This window comes from Tiliqua scincoides, chromosome 3 (genome assembly GCF_035046505.1).
Source record: "Tiliqua scincoides isolate rTilSci1 chromosome 3, rTilSci1.hap2, whole genome shotgun sequence".
In the NCBI taxonomy this organism is placed as follows: Eukaryota; Metazoa; Chordata; class Lepidosauria; order Squamata; family Scincidae; genus Tiliqua; species Tiliqua scincoides.
The window spans coordinates 94,789,609-94,806,860 of NC_089823.1; the positions used below are offsets into that span (position 1 = coordinate 94,789,609).

The window sequence follows — 17,252 nt, forward strand, 5'->3', positions numbered from 1 at the left end:
AAAAGTTTGGTGTCGTCTGCAAACTTAGCCACTTCACTGCTCAACCCTGTCTCCAGGTCATTTATGAAGAGGTTGAAAAGCACCGGTCCCAGGACAGATCCTTGGGGCACACCGCTTTTCACCTCCCTCCATTGTGAAAATTGCCCATTGACACCCACTCTCTGCTTCCTGGCCTCCAACCAGTTCTCAATCCACGAGAGGACCTGTCCTCTAATTCCCTGATTGTGGAGTTTTTTCAGTAGCCTTTGGTGAGGGACCGTGTCAAACGCCTTCTGAAAGTCCAGGTATATAATGTCCATGGGTTCTCCCACATCCACATGCCTGTTGACCTTTTCAAAGAATTCTATAAGGTTCGTGAGGCAAGACTTACCCTTACAGAAGCCATGCTGACTCTCCCTCAGCAAGGCCTGTTCGTCTATGTGTTTTGAGATCCTATCTTTGATGAGGCATTCCACCATCTTACCCGGTATGGATGTTAGGCTGACCGGCCTATAGTTTCCCGGGTCCCCCCTCTTTCCCTTTTTAAAAATAGGCGTGACATTTGCTATCCTCCAATCTTCTGGCACCGTGGCCGTTTTGAGGGACAAGTTGCATCTTAGTCAAGAGATCTGCAACTTCATTCTTCAATTCCTTAATAACTCTTGGGTGGATGCCATCAGGGCCCGGTGACTTATTGATCTTTAATTTATCAATGAGGTCTGAAACATCTTCTCTTTTAACCTCTATCTGACTTAACTCCTCGGTTAGGAGGGGCCGTTCGGGCAGCGGTATCTGCCCGAGGTCTTCTGCCGTGAAGACAGATGCAAAGAACTCATTTAATTTCTCTGCCATCTCTAAGTCTCCTTTTATCTCCCCTTTCCCTCCCTGGAGGGGAGGATATCCCTCCCTGGAGGGGAGGAGGGGAGGACATGGAGGATAGGATCTGGCGGCGGAGGCTTCCAACAGTTCCACCTCCCTGCCACACTGGTTCCTCACCCCACCCTAACCCCCCCAGAATACCTCCCCCCACCTCATCAGCCCACACCACTGCCTGACAGTCTCACTCACCTCCAGGCAGTGTCCTCCCAGTGCTGGGCCCAGCGCCAACAGGCACTGGCCTGGTGCCGGCGCTCCCTCCTCCCATTATGCCGTAAACATGCTTTGCAGCACATTTACAACCCCTAGCACCAATTCTGGAGCTCAGCACTGGCACTAACAGCCCATAGGATTGAACCCCATATTACACCTTTTCCTACAGCAAATTTTTCTTGAGAAAAATGCCTTTATATGGACAAATTGCAATTGACAATTCATTGTTAAGCAGTATTCATAATCGGTTTAACATAACCCTGGTCATGCAGGGGTACATTCTGAAAATTATTTTACCTCCACAGTAGACGTTCAAGATCATTCCACAGTAGAATTATGAGTGGAAGATAGATGTAGGGGATAGGACCAAGAGAGTGTGAAGATTCTACAGGTAGCCAAACACTTCTGTATCATTTAGTAGCATTTCACATATATATGAAGACTAGAGGTCAAAGCCAGCATAAGTTAATTACGTCTACTTAAAGGGTCCCACATGAGTGAAAAATGGCCTGGTTCTTCTGTTGAGTGTACTTTTCTGTGTTCTCGTGCATGATCTTTCTCTTGCTATGCTCCCTGTGTATGTGACTCTTTCACTGTTCCGTCTCTGCCAAGGCCATTCCTGAGATATTTATATCAATTTCAGTGTGTATGAGGTTCAGTGTTTAATTCAGCTGATAATCAAACCATGATTGAAGAGTCAGAAAGGAAGATACAGAAGCAAACACCTAATGTCACATATGTTTCAGCCTTAAGAGCCCAGTTTACAACAATGTTTAGCATTGTAATGACCTGTATTGTGTACTATGAACACACTGAAATGGATGTAAATATCGCGGGAATGACATAAACAGAATGATACAGGGGTGTCAAAGATAAGGCCCACGGGCCTGCAGAGCCATTTTGGAGGCCCCCCAGGCTTTGGGGGAGTTTGGGGCTGCCCTACCCCCGTTCGCTCCAACAGGGAGCAGAGCTCTGCAGCCGGAGAGAGGGCTGGAGCAGCCACGTGTGGCGTCTCCGGCCCTCCCTCTGGCTGCGAGCGGGCCTCGCCTGTGGCTGGAAGGGGCAACTGAGGGCTGGAGCACCCGCGCATGCGGCGTCCCCGGCCCTTGGTCCTCCCTCCGGGCACAAGCAGGGCTCGCATGCAGCCGGAGAGAGTTCCGAGGACTGGAGCAGCCATGTGCACAGCGTCCCCAGCCTTCGGTCCTCCCTCCAGCCGCGGCCAGAGCTCTCCTCCTCTCCAGCTTGGCTGGCTGGCAGGCAGGGGATGCTTTGTGATAGGATGGGGGATGGGGTGACTGGGAGGCTTGGCTGGCTGGCGGGCAGGGGATGCTTTCTGGGAGAATGGGGGATGGGGTGGGGCGAAGTAGCAGAGCGAGGGGGAAGCCTCAGCTTTTTAAAAAACAGGAAGTGATGTCACAAGTGACATCACTTCCTGTGTTCATGTCACTTCCGAGTGCCACATTTGGAGTTCGGCCCTCAGCAGGTGCCCTGAATCCAATGTGGCCCCCAGGATGAAATGAGTTTGACACCCCTGGTCCTATATATATGCCCCCTTGATCACCTTCCTCCAGTTCTAGCTATTTAACAAGACTTGTCCCTGCTGCTGTTTTCCTTTCATTGCTGTTGGGAAATGGAAATGGCTGGAGAAAGCTATTTCAGCTCCTTTTGGCCAGGAGCTACAAGCCCAAGAGCTGTATTTCCAGGCAGGGTACTGTTGGTCAAAGCAGGTAGAATAGTTCTCAGCCATGGAACTACTCATGACCTGATATTGAAATGAGATGAAACTGCACCATCTATAGCACCATTCTGGCTACAGCAGCATTGCTAGGAGGAGCAATGCAGCTGGGCCAAGCACTTTGTGAACCACATATATGGCAGGGGTTTGAGGAGGATGATGGGTTGGAAGGATCTACTTAGCAGCTGTGTTACTGGCAGTGCTTTTCAAAACACATGTAATATGTGCATATGGGCAAAACAATTGTGTGCAGGGATTCTATGTAGTGACAAATGACGGAGAAAGGAAAATGAAGGTGAGGATGAAAGGGGAAACAAAATATTTATTTTAGGGCACAATCCTAACCCACTTTCCAGCACCTACATAAGGGCAATGCAGCTCAGAGGTAAGGGAATAAACATTCCCTTCAAACGTTCCCTTACTTTGAAGAAGCCTCCATGAGTGCCACCCAACTGCAGGATGCAGCACATACCGCATTGGCACTGTTATGTCAGTGCTGGAAAGTTGGTTAGGATTTGGGCCTAAGAGCCCAATCCTGAGGTTCGCAGCACAGCTCTGCAGCACGGACCTCAGTCGCAAAAGTGCCATAAGGCACGTTTTCGGGGCTTGCCGCCGGGCTCCCACCAGAGCTAGCCCATCTCCGGCCAGCGCTGGGCATGGTGGTCGCATGGTGGTCGCCCGGGTTCTGCAGCTCTGCTGTCTCCCGGACCACCGGGCTGCAGAACGGGAGGCGAGGGCGTGGCCAGGGGCGTGGGAGAGACATTCTGGGGAGGGGGGAGGCTGGCAGGAGGCGTGGCCGGGGGCCGGTGGGAGGCGTGTTGGTGGGAGGGAGCAAGGCGGATCTGCAGAGCCGAGCTCCACAGGATCCAAGGCGCTCGTGCAGGGCTGCGCACCCTACACGAGTGCCTTTACTTTAGCTCCAACCTTTTGGTCCCCGCTAAAGTGAGTAGCCCCATTGCGGGCCTGCTTCCCTTACTTGGGGGAAGGGGATGAATCAAAGGGATCCCTTTGTTGATTAAGCCCAATCAAAGGGATAAAAAAGGGATAAAAATGAAAGGGATAAAATCAAAGGGATAAAAAACTGGTTAATTGAATTTAACCACTCACACCTTAATCTAGATGGGAATCTATATCTACCATTAACTGATAATGGAGCCCTGTGCAGAGGTTCTTTGAATGAGAAGAGACCATAAGAGGGAGGAGAGAGGAACTCCTTAAAACAGTGTTTCTCAAACTGTGGGACAGCACCCACTAGGTGGGTCACGAGTCAATTTCAGGTGGATTCCCATTCATTTCAATATTTTATTTTTAGTATGTTAGACTTGATGCTACCCTGGTCTGTGACTGCATTTGGGGAAATGTTACAGACTTGTACTTTTAACAAGCTACTATGTACATTCATTTAACAGTGGTAGTAAATGGGATTTTCTCCTGGGTAAGTGTGGGTAGGATTGCAGTGTAGGAGTGTTAAAAATTTGATAAAACTATGAAAAATGTACTGAAAGCCTGCACACACACGCACATGTGCGTGCACGCACATTCATACACATACACACAGAGCATTTTCAAACAGAGCAGGAAGAAACAAACACTAAGCATTCTGTTGCTGTGAATAAGGCCCAATTCTAACCAACTTTCCAGCACTGGCACAGCGGTGCCAGTGGGGCGTGTGCTGCATCCTGCAGTTGGGTGTCACTCACGGAGGCCTCCTCACAGTAAGGGAATGTTTGTTCCCTTCCCTCAGAGCTGCATTGCCCTTAAGTCAGTGCTGGAAAGTGGGTTAGGACTGTCCCCGAAATGAGACAAAGGGCCCAGTCCTATCAAACGTACCAGTGCTGATGCAACTGTGTCAGTGGGACATGTGGAGAAGCAGTCATGGAGGCCTCCTCAAAGTAAGGGAATATTTGTTCCCTTACCTCAGGACTGCTTTGCTGGTGCAGTGCTGTGGCTGCATCAGCACTAGAAAATTGGATAGGACTGGGTCCAAAGGCAAGGAAAGATAGACAGAAGTTGTACGACTTTAGCAAGGCTGCTCTGAGGAACAAGGTGTAGTGACATTGCAGAAGATATTACCGAGGAGATAGGGTGTGGTGTCCACAGTGCCCCTTGCTCTAAGTGAATGCAGGATTAAGGCCCAGGCGGTAGCTGGAGGTGTGCTGCACAGCTGCAGCCACTAGAGGCCAAAGGAGATCCCTCAGGATATAAGGAGCACCTGAGATAGAAAGGATTGTGGGTTTTGAAGGAGTGCAGGTTGGAGAGGAGACTGACTGGGTTTATGGAATAGGGAATCGGATTGTGACTGGACTTTGATTTGGATACCCTGATTGATTGGACTGACCTACCTGGAACCTGACTTTGGACTGGAACTTGGCTTATTGGCAACTCTGATTGATTGGACTGGCTTGCAAGGCCCAGTGGATTGGGTTTTACCAAAACAATTGGTACCAGGAGTGGGGTACAAGCCCAAGGCAAGTAGTATCCCCTTGTGTAACAAGAGAGCAAGCAAATGGATCTCTGGCAGATCTGGGAGGCCCTGGACCTTGCTGTATGGCAAGCAAATGCTCCTGCCCTATTATGGAATGTCTGGGCTACTTTGAGCATTCTTTGGACCGTTTTCCAGATGGTGCAGTGTATGGGAGGAGTAGTCAAGCGTGGTATCCTTTCGGTAAGGAAATTGAGCTTGTCATATACCGAGAATGCAGAGATACGCTCCCTGAAAGCAGCAAATGCCAAATTAAAAAAGATGATCCTAGTGGAAAGAGAAAAGAACTCAGCCTATGCGGAGGCCTTAGCAAGGGCCCACAAAGCTGCTAGGGTAGCAGAAAGTGTTGGTGAGGTCCTAACGGAGCGCTTGATCGAGCTAAGGGCTAAACCTGAGCCTGGAGCAAAAGGGTGGGAAGACAGTGAGAGCCCTGTGAATCCCTCCTCAGAAGGAGATACACCCAGGACCTCGGTAGGCCAGGGTATGGAAAAAACTAGGAGGGTAGCACAACCTGTGCTACGGGCACGCCCCTTGATTACCAACAAGGCAAAGGGTCCCGTAGGCGCTCCTGCACAAACAGTGAGGACCGTGCGGGACTATACTTCACAGGAATTGGTGGAGATAGGTCGGGATATGAGGCAACGCCCTACTGAGCAACTGAGTAGCTGGTTGCTCCGTTTATATGATCAGGGGGCAGGTGCCATCCACTTAAGCCCAGAGGAATTAAAAGCATTAGGGGCCCTTTCACGGGACATTGTAATTAATAGCTATTTGCGGGGGGGGGGGCTCAGGGTCCACCTACCTCTTTGATTGCCTGGGTTGGGTTGGCGATAAAGGCGAGATATCCCTCACCCTTGGATTGGGAGGAGAACCTGCCAGGTTGGCGCACCATAGACGAGGCAATGGGGCAGCTGCGCACAATGGCCATGCAAATAGGCCTGTATGTGCCAGGCTTCGTAGGGCCGGATTCTCAGCCCTTCTCACCTGGGATGAGGGCACGACTGGTAAGGGGGGCCCTGCTACACCTAAAAGGTGCCATAGTGGCCATGTTAGGACCAGCCCAGGGACATGATGTTGGGGATGTAGTTCTCCTGTTAGGGCAACTACAAGATATGCCCGAAGAAAGCCTCTCCCGGCCAAGGGCCCGAAATGTACAAAATGAGAGGCATCCCTCCAAGTATGAAGGGAGGGCGACCACTGGGAGAAGTCATAAGGGGAAGGTGTTGCCCCATCCTGAGCAAGTAGTTCCCCGGTGGAAACTATGGGCTGATCTATTGAAACAAGGAGTCCCCAAGGACCAGATAGATGGTCTTTCTACCATGGAGCTACGTAAGCTCTGGAGAGACAAGTGCACCAAGGGGAAGAAAAAGCCCCAAGTGAGGCAGGCAAGTCCCACAGACCTCATGGTGGAAGTGCACCACGAGGATGAGATTTCTCCGGCTTCCTCTGAGGAGGATCTCACAACATCTGGGTGGGATGTAGCCCAACCCCAGGAATAGGGAGGTGGGCGGGTTCCAGTGGTAAGGCCCATGAAAACAGCGATCCCTGGAGACCCACGCCCTCACATCCCCCTAACTATATACTGGGCCAAAGGGAATGTGCAGACGGTCCTGGCCTTAATGGATACAGGGTCAGAAGTGACCCTATTGCATGGTGACCCAAAGAAACACGCAGGGCCTATCAGATATGTCAATGTCTATGGCGATGGAGAAGAGGTGACAACTGAAACGCAGGTGCGTTTAGCAATAGGGAAGTCTGCACCATTCATAGCCACGGTCCTAATTTCACAGGTCCCAGAGTATATAATAGGCATGGACCTATTAAGGGGGAAAGAGTTGCAAATTCCCCAAGGGCGATACGCCTTTGGACTGAGGGCAGTACTGGTGGGGAAGGCTAAATGGACCCCTTTGCACATTCCCTCGCCAGACAGACCAGTGTTTGTGAAACAGTATCGCCTGCCAGGCGGTCACAAAGAAATAACTGAGACTATAAAAGGCCTGTTAGAAGCTGGGATAGTTAGGCCAGCAGTCTCACCATTTAACTCCCCAGTCTGGCCAGTTAAAAAACCAGATGGTAGTTGGCGGATGACCGTTGACTACCGCCAACTAAACAAACTAGCACCACCACTGGCTGCAGTGGTTCCTGATATGGTGACCCTGCTGGAACACATAGAGAAAAACGCTGGAGCCTGGCATGCCGTAATAGATCTCGCTAATGCGTTCTTTAGCATCCCCATCAGTAAAGAATCCCAGGACCAGTTTGCATTCAGTTGGGAGGAAGCACAATATACATTCCAGGTCTTGCCCCAAGGGTATCTGCATAGCCCTACATTGTGCCATGGGCTGGTGGCACGAGACCTGGGGCGGTTAACCTTGAACCCTGCTTTGTTCCTAGCCCATTACATCGATGATATTATGATTTCAGGCCCTACAGAACAGGATGTGCAGGAGGGATTAGTTGCCCTGGTAGCCCACATGAAGGCTCGTGGGTGGGAGAATAACCCTGCCAAAATACAGGGACCAGCCCAACAAGTCCAATTCTTAGGGGTGGTGTGGTCAGGGCCAGTACGACATATCCCTGAGAAAGTACTGAACATGATAGCAGCCTTGCCTCCTCCTTCCTCAAAGAAGGAAGCCCAACGAATAGTAGGATTAATGGGATTCTGGAGGCAGCATATCCCCCATTTGGCGCAGATACTTCGACCCATTTACCGGGTGACTAGAAAGAAGGCGGAATTCGAGTGGGGAGAACAGCAGCAAGCCGCCCTGGCTGCCGCCAAAGCCGCAGTGGCTACAGCCATGCCGCTTGGTCCATTTGTGAAAGGGCTTCCATTTGAACTGCAGGTGTCTGCCAACCAAGAGGTAGCAATCTGGAGCCTATGGCAGAAGGGACAGGAAGGGAAAAAGGTGCCCCTGGGCTTCTGGTCCAGAACACTATCTGGGGCAGCGGGAAATTACTCCCCCTTTGAGCGCCAGTTGCTGGCGTGCTACTGGGCTCTGGTGGAGACCAAGAGGCTTACGGGAGGGGACCCGGTGGTGATGCGGCCCAGCATCCCCATTATGCATTGGATCATGGACGACTCTGCCAGTCCAAAGATAGGCTGGGCCCAACAGTCCTCCATAATAAAGTGGAAGTGGTACATTTCAGAAAGGGCACGCCCCGGTCCTCAGGGGGTAAGTGCTCTCCAGGAGCAAGTGTTGGCTCTGACACCAGTGGGGGAAGAGGTAGAGATGGTGAAGGCAGAGCCACTGGGGGAGTCCCCCATAAAAGAGACCCCACCTTATGACCAGGTGGAGGAGGATACCACATGGTTCACAGATGGCTCGGCAAGATATAGTGGGGGGAATCGAGTTTGGCAGGCTGCAGCACTCAATCCCAGGCAACAAACCACATTAACATGGGCTGGGACAGGAAAGTCCAGCCAGTATGCTGAACTAATGGCAGTCCTAATGGTAATGGAGCACGCTATAGAGCAACGAGATCAAACAGCATACATATATACAGATTGCTGGGCTGTATATAAAGGTCTGACAGTGTGGTTCCCCAGGTGGAAAAGGGATGACTTCACTCTTTATCAGCGCCCATTGTGGGGACGGGAGTTGTGGTTACGAATTGATCAGTGTCTACAGCATTTGATTGTACGTGCTCGACATGTAGATGGGCACTCCACTGGGACTACAGAGGCAGAGTACAATCAAGCAGTTGATCGACTGGCCCGTGTTCGAACTACCACACCGGCCCAAAATCAGGATGATGAACTATTAGTCATAGCTCGATGGGCCCATGAAAAGTCAGGCCACCTGGGGGCAAAGGGCACGCGAGAATGGGCACTGCAGCGGGGCATTCCCTGCTCAGCTGACGCTGCCCACACAGTGGCAGCAGCATGCGATATATGTGCAAGAATTAAGGACATTCCTCTCACTAAAATTTCCAGAGGCCACCTTCACCGAGGAAAGGGACCAGGGCAAGTCTGGCAGGTGGACTACATAGGCCCGCTGCCTCAGTCAGGGAGATGGCAGTACCTGCTGACCATGGTGGACACATATTCGGGGTATCTATTAGTACACCCTGGGGCTAGAGCCACCCAACAGACCACGATTAGAGGGATGGAATCACTAATAAAGCGATATGGGGTGCCAGCGCAGGTGCAGAGTGATAATGGCAGTCACTTTTCAGGGGCTGCTGTGCAGGACTGGGCAAACGAATGGGGAATCCAATGGGTTTTCCACATCCCTCACCATCCCCAGGCAGCTGGCCTCATAGAAAGAGTGAATGGGTTGCTCAAACAAAAGATCAGACAGTTGACCCCTAACCATACTCTGAAAAAGTGGAGCACAGTATTGGACCAGGCAGAGTTTGAACTTAATAGCAGGCCCATTGTAGGAGGGCAAACACCCCTGCAGCGCATGGTGGGTTTGGTGGTTCCCACCCCCATACCAAGTTTGAGAGTCTGGAAGACGCAGAAACACGGCATTCTGCCCATACGGGCAACCCCGGATAGTGCTGGAATAGACTTGGCCACGCCAAAGGAAATAATTGTGTCAGCAGGAGAGCAGAACACTATCCCCTTGGGGATTGGGGTGACAGTACCCCCAGGAACATATGGGAGGATTGCACCCCGATCGGGCCTTGCACTCCAAGGGATACAGGTGCTAGGAGGGGTGGTAGACCCTGACTACCAGGGGGAGGTAAAAGTCATTCTCCATAATGGGAGTAAAAGTGACATCACCTGCCAGGCGGGGCAACGAATTGCGCAGTTGATCTGTGAAAAATATAGCAGGCCAGCCATTCAAGAGGTGGATGGCCCTGGGAAGCCCACGGCTAGGGGGAACCAAGGATTTGGCTCCACTGACAAGGAGCTGTGTGACGGGCAAAAAGTCTGGATCATATATCCCCACCAGCCAAACAGGGCTGGGGAAATTATCAGCCGAGGGCCAGGGGCCACATATTGGGTGCTAATAGCAGGAGCAGAGTCCCCTGTCTGTTTAGATATAGGAAAGCTTAAGCGTAGGGAATAAGGACTCCTATACCCTACCAAGAAAGGAAACAGCAGACAATTGATCAAGGGGGGCCACTGTGACACCAAGGGGTGGAGTGTAGTGACATTGCAGAAGATATTACCGAGGAGATAGGGTGTGGTGTCCACAGTGCCCCTTGCTCTAAGTGAATGCAGGATTAAGGCCCAGGTGGTAGCTGGAGGTGTGCTGCACAGCTGCAGCCACTAGAGGCCAAAGGAGATCCCTCAGGATATAAGGAGCACCTGAGATAGAAAGGATTGTGGGTTTTGAAGGAGTGCAGGTTGGAGAGGAGACTGACTGAGTTTATGGAATAGGGAATCGGATTGTGACTGGACTTTGATTTGGATACCCTGATTGATTGGACTGACCTACCTGGAACCTGACTTTGGACTGGAACTTGGCTTATTGGCAACTCTGATTGATTGGACTGGCTTGCAAGGCCCAGTGGATTGGGATTTGGCAAAACACAAGGCTACCATTCCTTTTTCTGCAAGGCTCCAGAGCATTTCATGGCAAGGACTGAAGTGGCAAAAGAGCTGAGCCAAGTGAATCTCCCTGAACACAAGCAGATCTCACAGATGGAAATGGGGGCTTGCTTTTACTGGTTTATATTAATTTATATTCTGCTCTAGGCTGCAGTGGTGATTTATGGGATACGCACTGATGCTTTGGAATTGTATTGATCACCTGTGTTTTATTATGTATCACGGTGCTGTATTGAATGTATGTTTCATTGAACATGAATTTGTTAGCCACCTTGAACTCTGGAAAGGCAGGATATAAATCTTTTAAATAAGTAAATAAACTAAAAGGAAAGGGGGAGCAGAGTATAACTAATCCTGGGTGCCGAATGGCATGAGTGTCTGTGGGTGGCTGCTGGAATGGGAATGACTTATTGCAGCACCAATGGGTTCCCCAGAAACATCACAGCAAGGCAGGGGAGCAGGCAAAAAAAGGACAACGGTGGTTCTGATGCTTTGGGATTTTAAAGACTCCCCCCCCCCATAGAATCCTGTGGGATCTTAGGTGAGGCCAACTAATCAAGGGATCTTCTTGCTGATTGGGGACCCCTGCTGAGTTCTGCCCTTGTCATTCAGAGCCAGGTGAGGTGGCTGTTGTGGAAGGCTGTTAAGCTTCCTTGATTAAGTCCACTCCAGTCATGGAGTTGGTGAAGATCACTGGAGGCAGAGAGCCCTTTTTGCTTTTGCTAAACTTGTTCTTCCCAAAGTTGGAAGCTTTTATGTGGCAGCATAGTCACAAAGTATGCCGCTTCAGTAGAATTTAGAGTCAGTAGGTTCTATTCAAGTTCTAAAGCTGCCCTTCCCAGGCACTCACCCCTCCTGCTGGTTCTACTGGTTTACAAGCCAATCTTGGTAGAACTGCCACCACCCTGTATCAGCCAGTGTCCAAGGCCAGGGAAACTGGGACTCTCCAGGTTTTGCTCTAGCTCTTGCAGGCACTGGGATCCCTTCTGCTTTGGCACCCAGCCCTCAAGACTCTAGATTGCAACACATGTTACTTAGTAGCTTGACTAAGTGGCTAGGCAGGATTCTGGACTCCTGTTCCCAGGAGTTCCTAACACACGCTTGTAAAAGATAGTTTATTAAGAGAACAAGGTTACACAGGCTTGAAGGTTTTAAGGCAGCAGTTGCAAGAGTACAGATGACTATGAAATACATCAGGTTAACATAACAAAGCTAGCTTCCTAAACTCTACTATCTCTCTCCTGGGTCAGACAACTATTGAAACACAAACTGGCTCCCAGGCTACCTATGAGGCCAGTAGGCCATGATGGCCAAAGGACCCAGGACACAAGCAGCAGGTCAGGCTGCACCCCAGACTCTCCGCCTGAGAGAGAACGCACCACACCCCCTGGGATCTGCTTTTATCTTATGCTAACAATTACTGAAAAATTACTGCACTAACCAACCACTTGTGTACACATGCAAAGCCAGCCCATCCATGAGGCCAACTGAAGGGATCACTCAGGCAGCACATCCAATTCCGGGGAACCCACTTCCATCTGCCTGCTTGTCTCCACTGAGTGGAAAAGAAAGGGGACAAAGTGTGGAAGAGAGGAGAGCAGTGGGCTAGAGCGTCAGAGGAGCAGAAGCCAGCATATCACCAGCTAAAGGGGCAGCATTTGGTACATTACCTTAGGTGCCAGGAGGCCCTGGGCCAGTCCTGCACAGACACCTGCACATGTGTGTACATGTATGCAAATAAGAATAAAAACCAACTATGCTAACTCTTGCAGATGGATTTCATTTACATCTGGTGGTGATGCTTGACAATACAAATATATTGGAAAGCAGTAATTCAGCTTATTCAAGATGATTATGAGTTACCCTTAGACCCATTAACCATACTTCTTTGTCATCAGAAAGGAAAGGTTGAAATATTTGACTCTGAATTTATTATTAATCTGCTGCTATGCTGCTATGATTTATTTGGCAGCAAATTGGAAGAAGTCTGCTGCTCCTAAGCTTAAAGGCTGTTTGTAAATGGCCAAGAAGACAGAAGATGGATAAAGTATATAAAAGCTGGGGAGGGATCCCAGTTATTTAAGTTTGCGGGCTAGGCATTTATCTGTAAGGGGTAAAGGCCATTATCATATTAAAATATATGCCCTCTCCTCTTTATTGTATAATGTCTGGTATGAAGGGATTTTCTTGCCTTTATACCTTAAAACTTTAAAAATACCTTAAAAATTCAAAAAATTTAAAAATCCAAACATTAAACTCTACAAATATTCTACCTTTGTATCCACTTATCACTGATAGCCAAACAACAAATATTGGAAATAGAATTAGTTATGTTATGAAATCACATATCCATAGTTAAGGAAAATTTATGTACATCCCATAAGATAGACTTGCCTAGTGGCGAAATCCAAACTAGCGACAACAGGGCACACACTGTGTCCTGCGGGAGGGTGGCAGTCATGGAGGCCACACTTGTTCCAATTGTGTTTTCACGGCAATACGACTGGGTTCTACAATAAGCAAACTGTAATTACGTAAAAGAAGCTAGCTATGTCTTAAGATATCTGATGAGAGAACTTCATCAGAATTTCTTGTTCTGGTGATCTTGAATACTAGGATTTAATCAGACCAGCCAAAGAGTACAAAACAAGAAGAGTCAGCAGTCAAAATGGACAGAGATGCAGCACATCCAATTTAGTTGTACTCAGGTCTTGAACATTCATTTAGCAGTGTGGAATTATAAGATAGTGCTTTGTTTCCCCCATGAGTAGCATCAAATAATATTACCTTTCAAGCTCCCGACTGTTTAAGCTGTCTTTTCCTTTTCTGGATGAGTCATTCATGTTTGTTCCAGTAGCGATTTAATACAACTTCCACTGTGCATTAGCTTCACAACACATAATGATGTAGCTCTTTTAGCAAAGGTGGTTTGCAAATGATGCTCACTTTCTCGTTTACTATGCAGCCTGAATTCTTAATCTTCCTATACTACTTTAATAAATTGTATGTTGACAGAAGCCTATCTCATTCTTGGGCTTAGCATGATGCCACATCTTAACATCTTCCTTTGATGTGCATGCAACACAGGTGGCATTTATTTAAAATCCTGTAATCAAAACATCTCACTTTTCAATGTTTTATTTCTATTCAGAAAGAAAAGAAAAGTGGACTGTTGAAACTTCTAGCAGGTGCATCAACAAAGAAGAAATCCCGCTCTCCTCCGTCGATGTCACCCACACATGACCCCCTGGTGATGATGGAGGGAATGCTACAGGGTGCAATGGGACCTGAACTTTGCTCTCTCTCTAGCCATGGAAGGGCCGGCTCATGCCCAATTGAAAGTGAAATGCAGGGAGCAATGGAGATGGAACCTCTGCACAGAAAAACAGGCTCCTTGGATTTGAATTTTTCTATTCCTTCTCCCATAAGGCAACCGCTACCTTCAATGGCAGCCATCCGTCCAGAACCTAAGCCATTGTCTCGCGAAAGGTATGCCTGAAAAACATAAACACCATAGACTGTTATACTCACATGTACTGTATTGACAACTGCATGTTTTTTAGCAATGTCGTTGTGTGCACATTTGGAAAATGCAATATTTTCATTTCATTGGAGGATTCTTATTAACTGGAAGACCTAGTCACCATGTCATTTGGCCCTGTTGGAGTTTTGCCAGCTCTCTCTCTCTCTCTCTCTCTCTCTCTCTCTCTCTCTCTCTCTCTCTCTCTCTCAATTTCCTTTAAAAAAAAAAAAGCCCCATGCTTTTCTTTATATAAATGTTTGTACCCTGCCTTTCCTTTATATATAAAATGCTCCAAGGAGTTAAATACCCCACTAATATCTCTTAACTATAGAGCTAAATATAGCAGACAAAAAATCTCAGTAGTGTAAAACTGCAGCTGACAGAAACAGTAGACAACAACACTATCTGCAGAATCAGGGCCAAAAGAGAGCCATATAAAAGAGAGGTGTAAAACATAAGAACAGCCCCACTGGATCAGGCCATAGGCCCATCTAGTCCAGCTTCCTGTATCTCACAGCGGCCCACCAAATGCCCCAGGAAGCACACCAGATAACAAGAGACCTGCATCCTGGTGCCCTCCCTTGCATCTGACATAGCCCATTTCTAAAATCAGGAGGTTGCACATACACATCATGGCTTGTAACCCGTAATGGATTTTTCCTCCAGAAACTTGTCCAATCCCCTTTTAAAGGCATCCAGGCCAGATGCCATCACCACATCCTGTGGCAAGGAGTTCCACAGACCAACCACATGCTGAGTAAAGAAATATTTTCTTTTGTCTGTCCTAACTCTCCCAACACTCAATTTTAGTGGATGTCCCCTGGTTCTGGTATTATGTGAGAGTATAAAGAGCATCTCTCTATCCACTTTATCCTTCCCATGCATAATTTTGTATGTCTCAATCATGTCCCCCCTCAGGCACCTCTTTTCTAGGCTGAAGAGGCCCAAATGCCCTAGCCTTGCCTCATAAGGAAGGTGCCCCAGCCGAGTAATCATCTTAAGTCGCTCTCTTTTGCACCTTTTCCATTTCCACTATGTCATTTTTGAGATGTGGCGACCAGAACTAGACACAATACTCCAGGTGTGGCCTTACCATCAATTTGTACAACGGCATTATAATATTAGCTATTTTGTTCTCAATACCTTTTCTAATGATCCCAAGCATAGAATTGGCTTTCTTCACTGCTGCTGCTCATTGGGTCGACACTTTCATTGACCTGTCCACCACCACCCCAAGATCTCTCTCTTGATCTGTCACAGACAGCTCAGAACCCATCAGCCTATATGTGAATTTTTGATTTTTTGCCCCAATGTGCATGATGTTACACTTACTTACATTGAAATGCACATTTCTTTTGCCACATTTCTTTTGCCACAGTTTATGTTCCTTTTTATTCTCCTCATTAGGGCAAGATTTCCATTTATGGAAGGAAGCTTCCTTGCCCTTTACGGCCTCTCTAACTTGGCTGGTTAGCCATGCGGGCACCCTCCTGGACTTAGTCGAGTCCTTCTTCCTTTGCGGTATACACTTCCGCTGGGCCTCTGTTACTGTTGTTTTAAGCAGCCTCCATACACTTTGGAGAGATTGGACTCTTTTTACCTTCCCTTTGAACTTCCTTCTAACCAGCCTCCTCATTTGAGGGAAGTCCACTCGTCGGAAGTCAAGGGTTTTTGTGAGAGATTTGCCTGATGCTCTTCCCCTGACATGCATGTCAAAATGGATCGCAGCATGATCACTGTTCCCCAGTGGCTCCGTAACATTGACATCTCTAACCAGGTCCTGAGTACTGCACAATATTAAATCCAGAGTCACCTGTCCTCTGGTGGGCTCTATGACTAGCTGCTCTAAGGCACAGTCATTTAGCATGTCAAGGAATCCGGTCTCCTTTTCATATCCAGAACACAAATTGACCCAGTCGATGTGGAACCAGAGTCTTCAACTGATGATGATACACTACCAGAGAGGAATCAAGACACACTTCCCTCAAGGGAGAATTCCATAACCTGGGCATGGTCACAGAAAGGCTTTCTCCTGCATCCCAGTCAAATGTATATCAGATGCTGACAGGGCATGGACACAAAAAATGCTGCATCTGTAGCACTGACAAGGAAACAGAAGGCAGGATTGTAAGTCATGCCTATAAACAGAAGCCCCCCCCATATGTACTCATTGTTTAACTATACAGTGAACTCCTGCTTTATGATGGTAATGCATTCCAGAGACACTAGGAAAATACTATAATGTTATCCCAATAATGCATTGTTTTTTGGTAATTCCTTCCAACACCTTGGAAGTTGAAGTTTCTGCCACAGAACTAAGCTATTTCCTTCTCAAAAAGGTGATTTAAATGGTGCCTACTATGCTCTATAGGGGCCAGGGTTATCAGTTTATACAATGTTATAATTATCAACCACTAATTACAGGACTGTATCCTTTCTTCAGTACGCATACCTGCAATGTTAAAAATGCTGCTACCAGCTGAGAAGCTAGCTAGAAGACTTGCAATTGCATCAACTTTTGCATCGGCTATATCTATAAAAAACTCCACAGTCAGGGAATTAAAGGACAGGTCCTCTCATGGATTGAGAACTGGTTGGAGGCCAGGAAGCAGAGAGTGGGCGTCAATGGGCAATTTTCACAATGGAGAGAGGTGAAAAGCGGTGTGCCCCAAGGATCTGTCCTGGGACCGGTGCTTTTCAACCTCTTCATAAATGACCTGGAGACAGGGTTGAGCAGTGAGGTGGCTAAGTTTGCAGACAACACCAAACTTTTCGGAGTGGTGAAGACCAGAAGTGATTGTGAGGAGCTCCAGAAGGATCTCTTCAGACTGGCAGAATGGGCAGCAAAATGGCAGATGCGCTTCAATGTCAGTAAGTGTAAAGTCATGCACATTGGGGCAAAAAATCAAAACTTTAGATATAGGCTGATGGGTTCTGAGCT

The 17,252-nt window shown here is 48.2% G+C and overlaps 1 protein-coding gene across 1 annotated transcript in view; it reads left to right on the forward strand.

Annotated features, from left to right (window-relative positions):
* Positions 1-17,252, forward strand: part of SH3RF3 (SH3 domain containing ring finger 3) — a 254,499-nt gene that overhangs the window by 231,661 nt on the left and 5,586 nt on the right. The window contains exon 10 of the mRNA XM_066621660.1: positions 13,940-14,277. Coding sequence (XP_066477757.1) covers positions 13,940-14,277 — 338 coding nt within the window. The remainder of the gene's footprint in view (positions 1-13,939; positions 14,278-17,252) is intronic.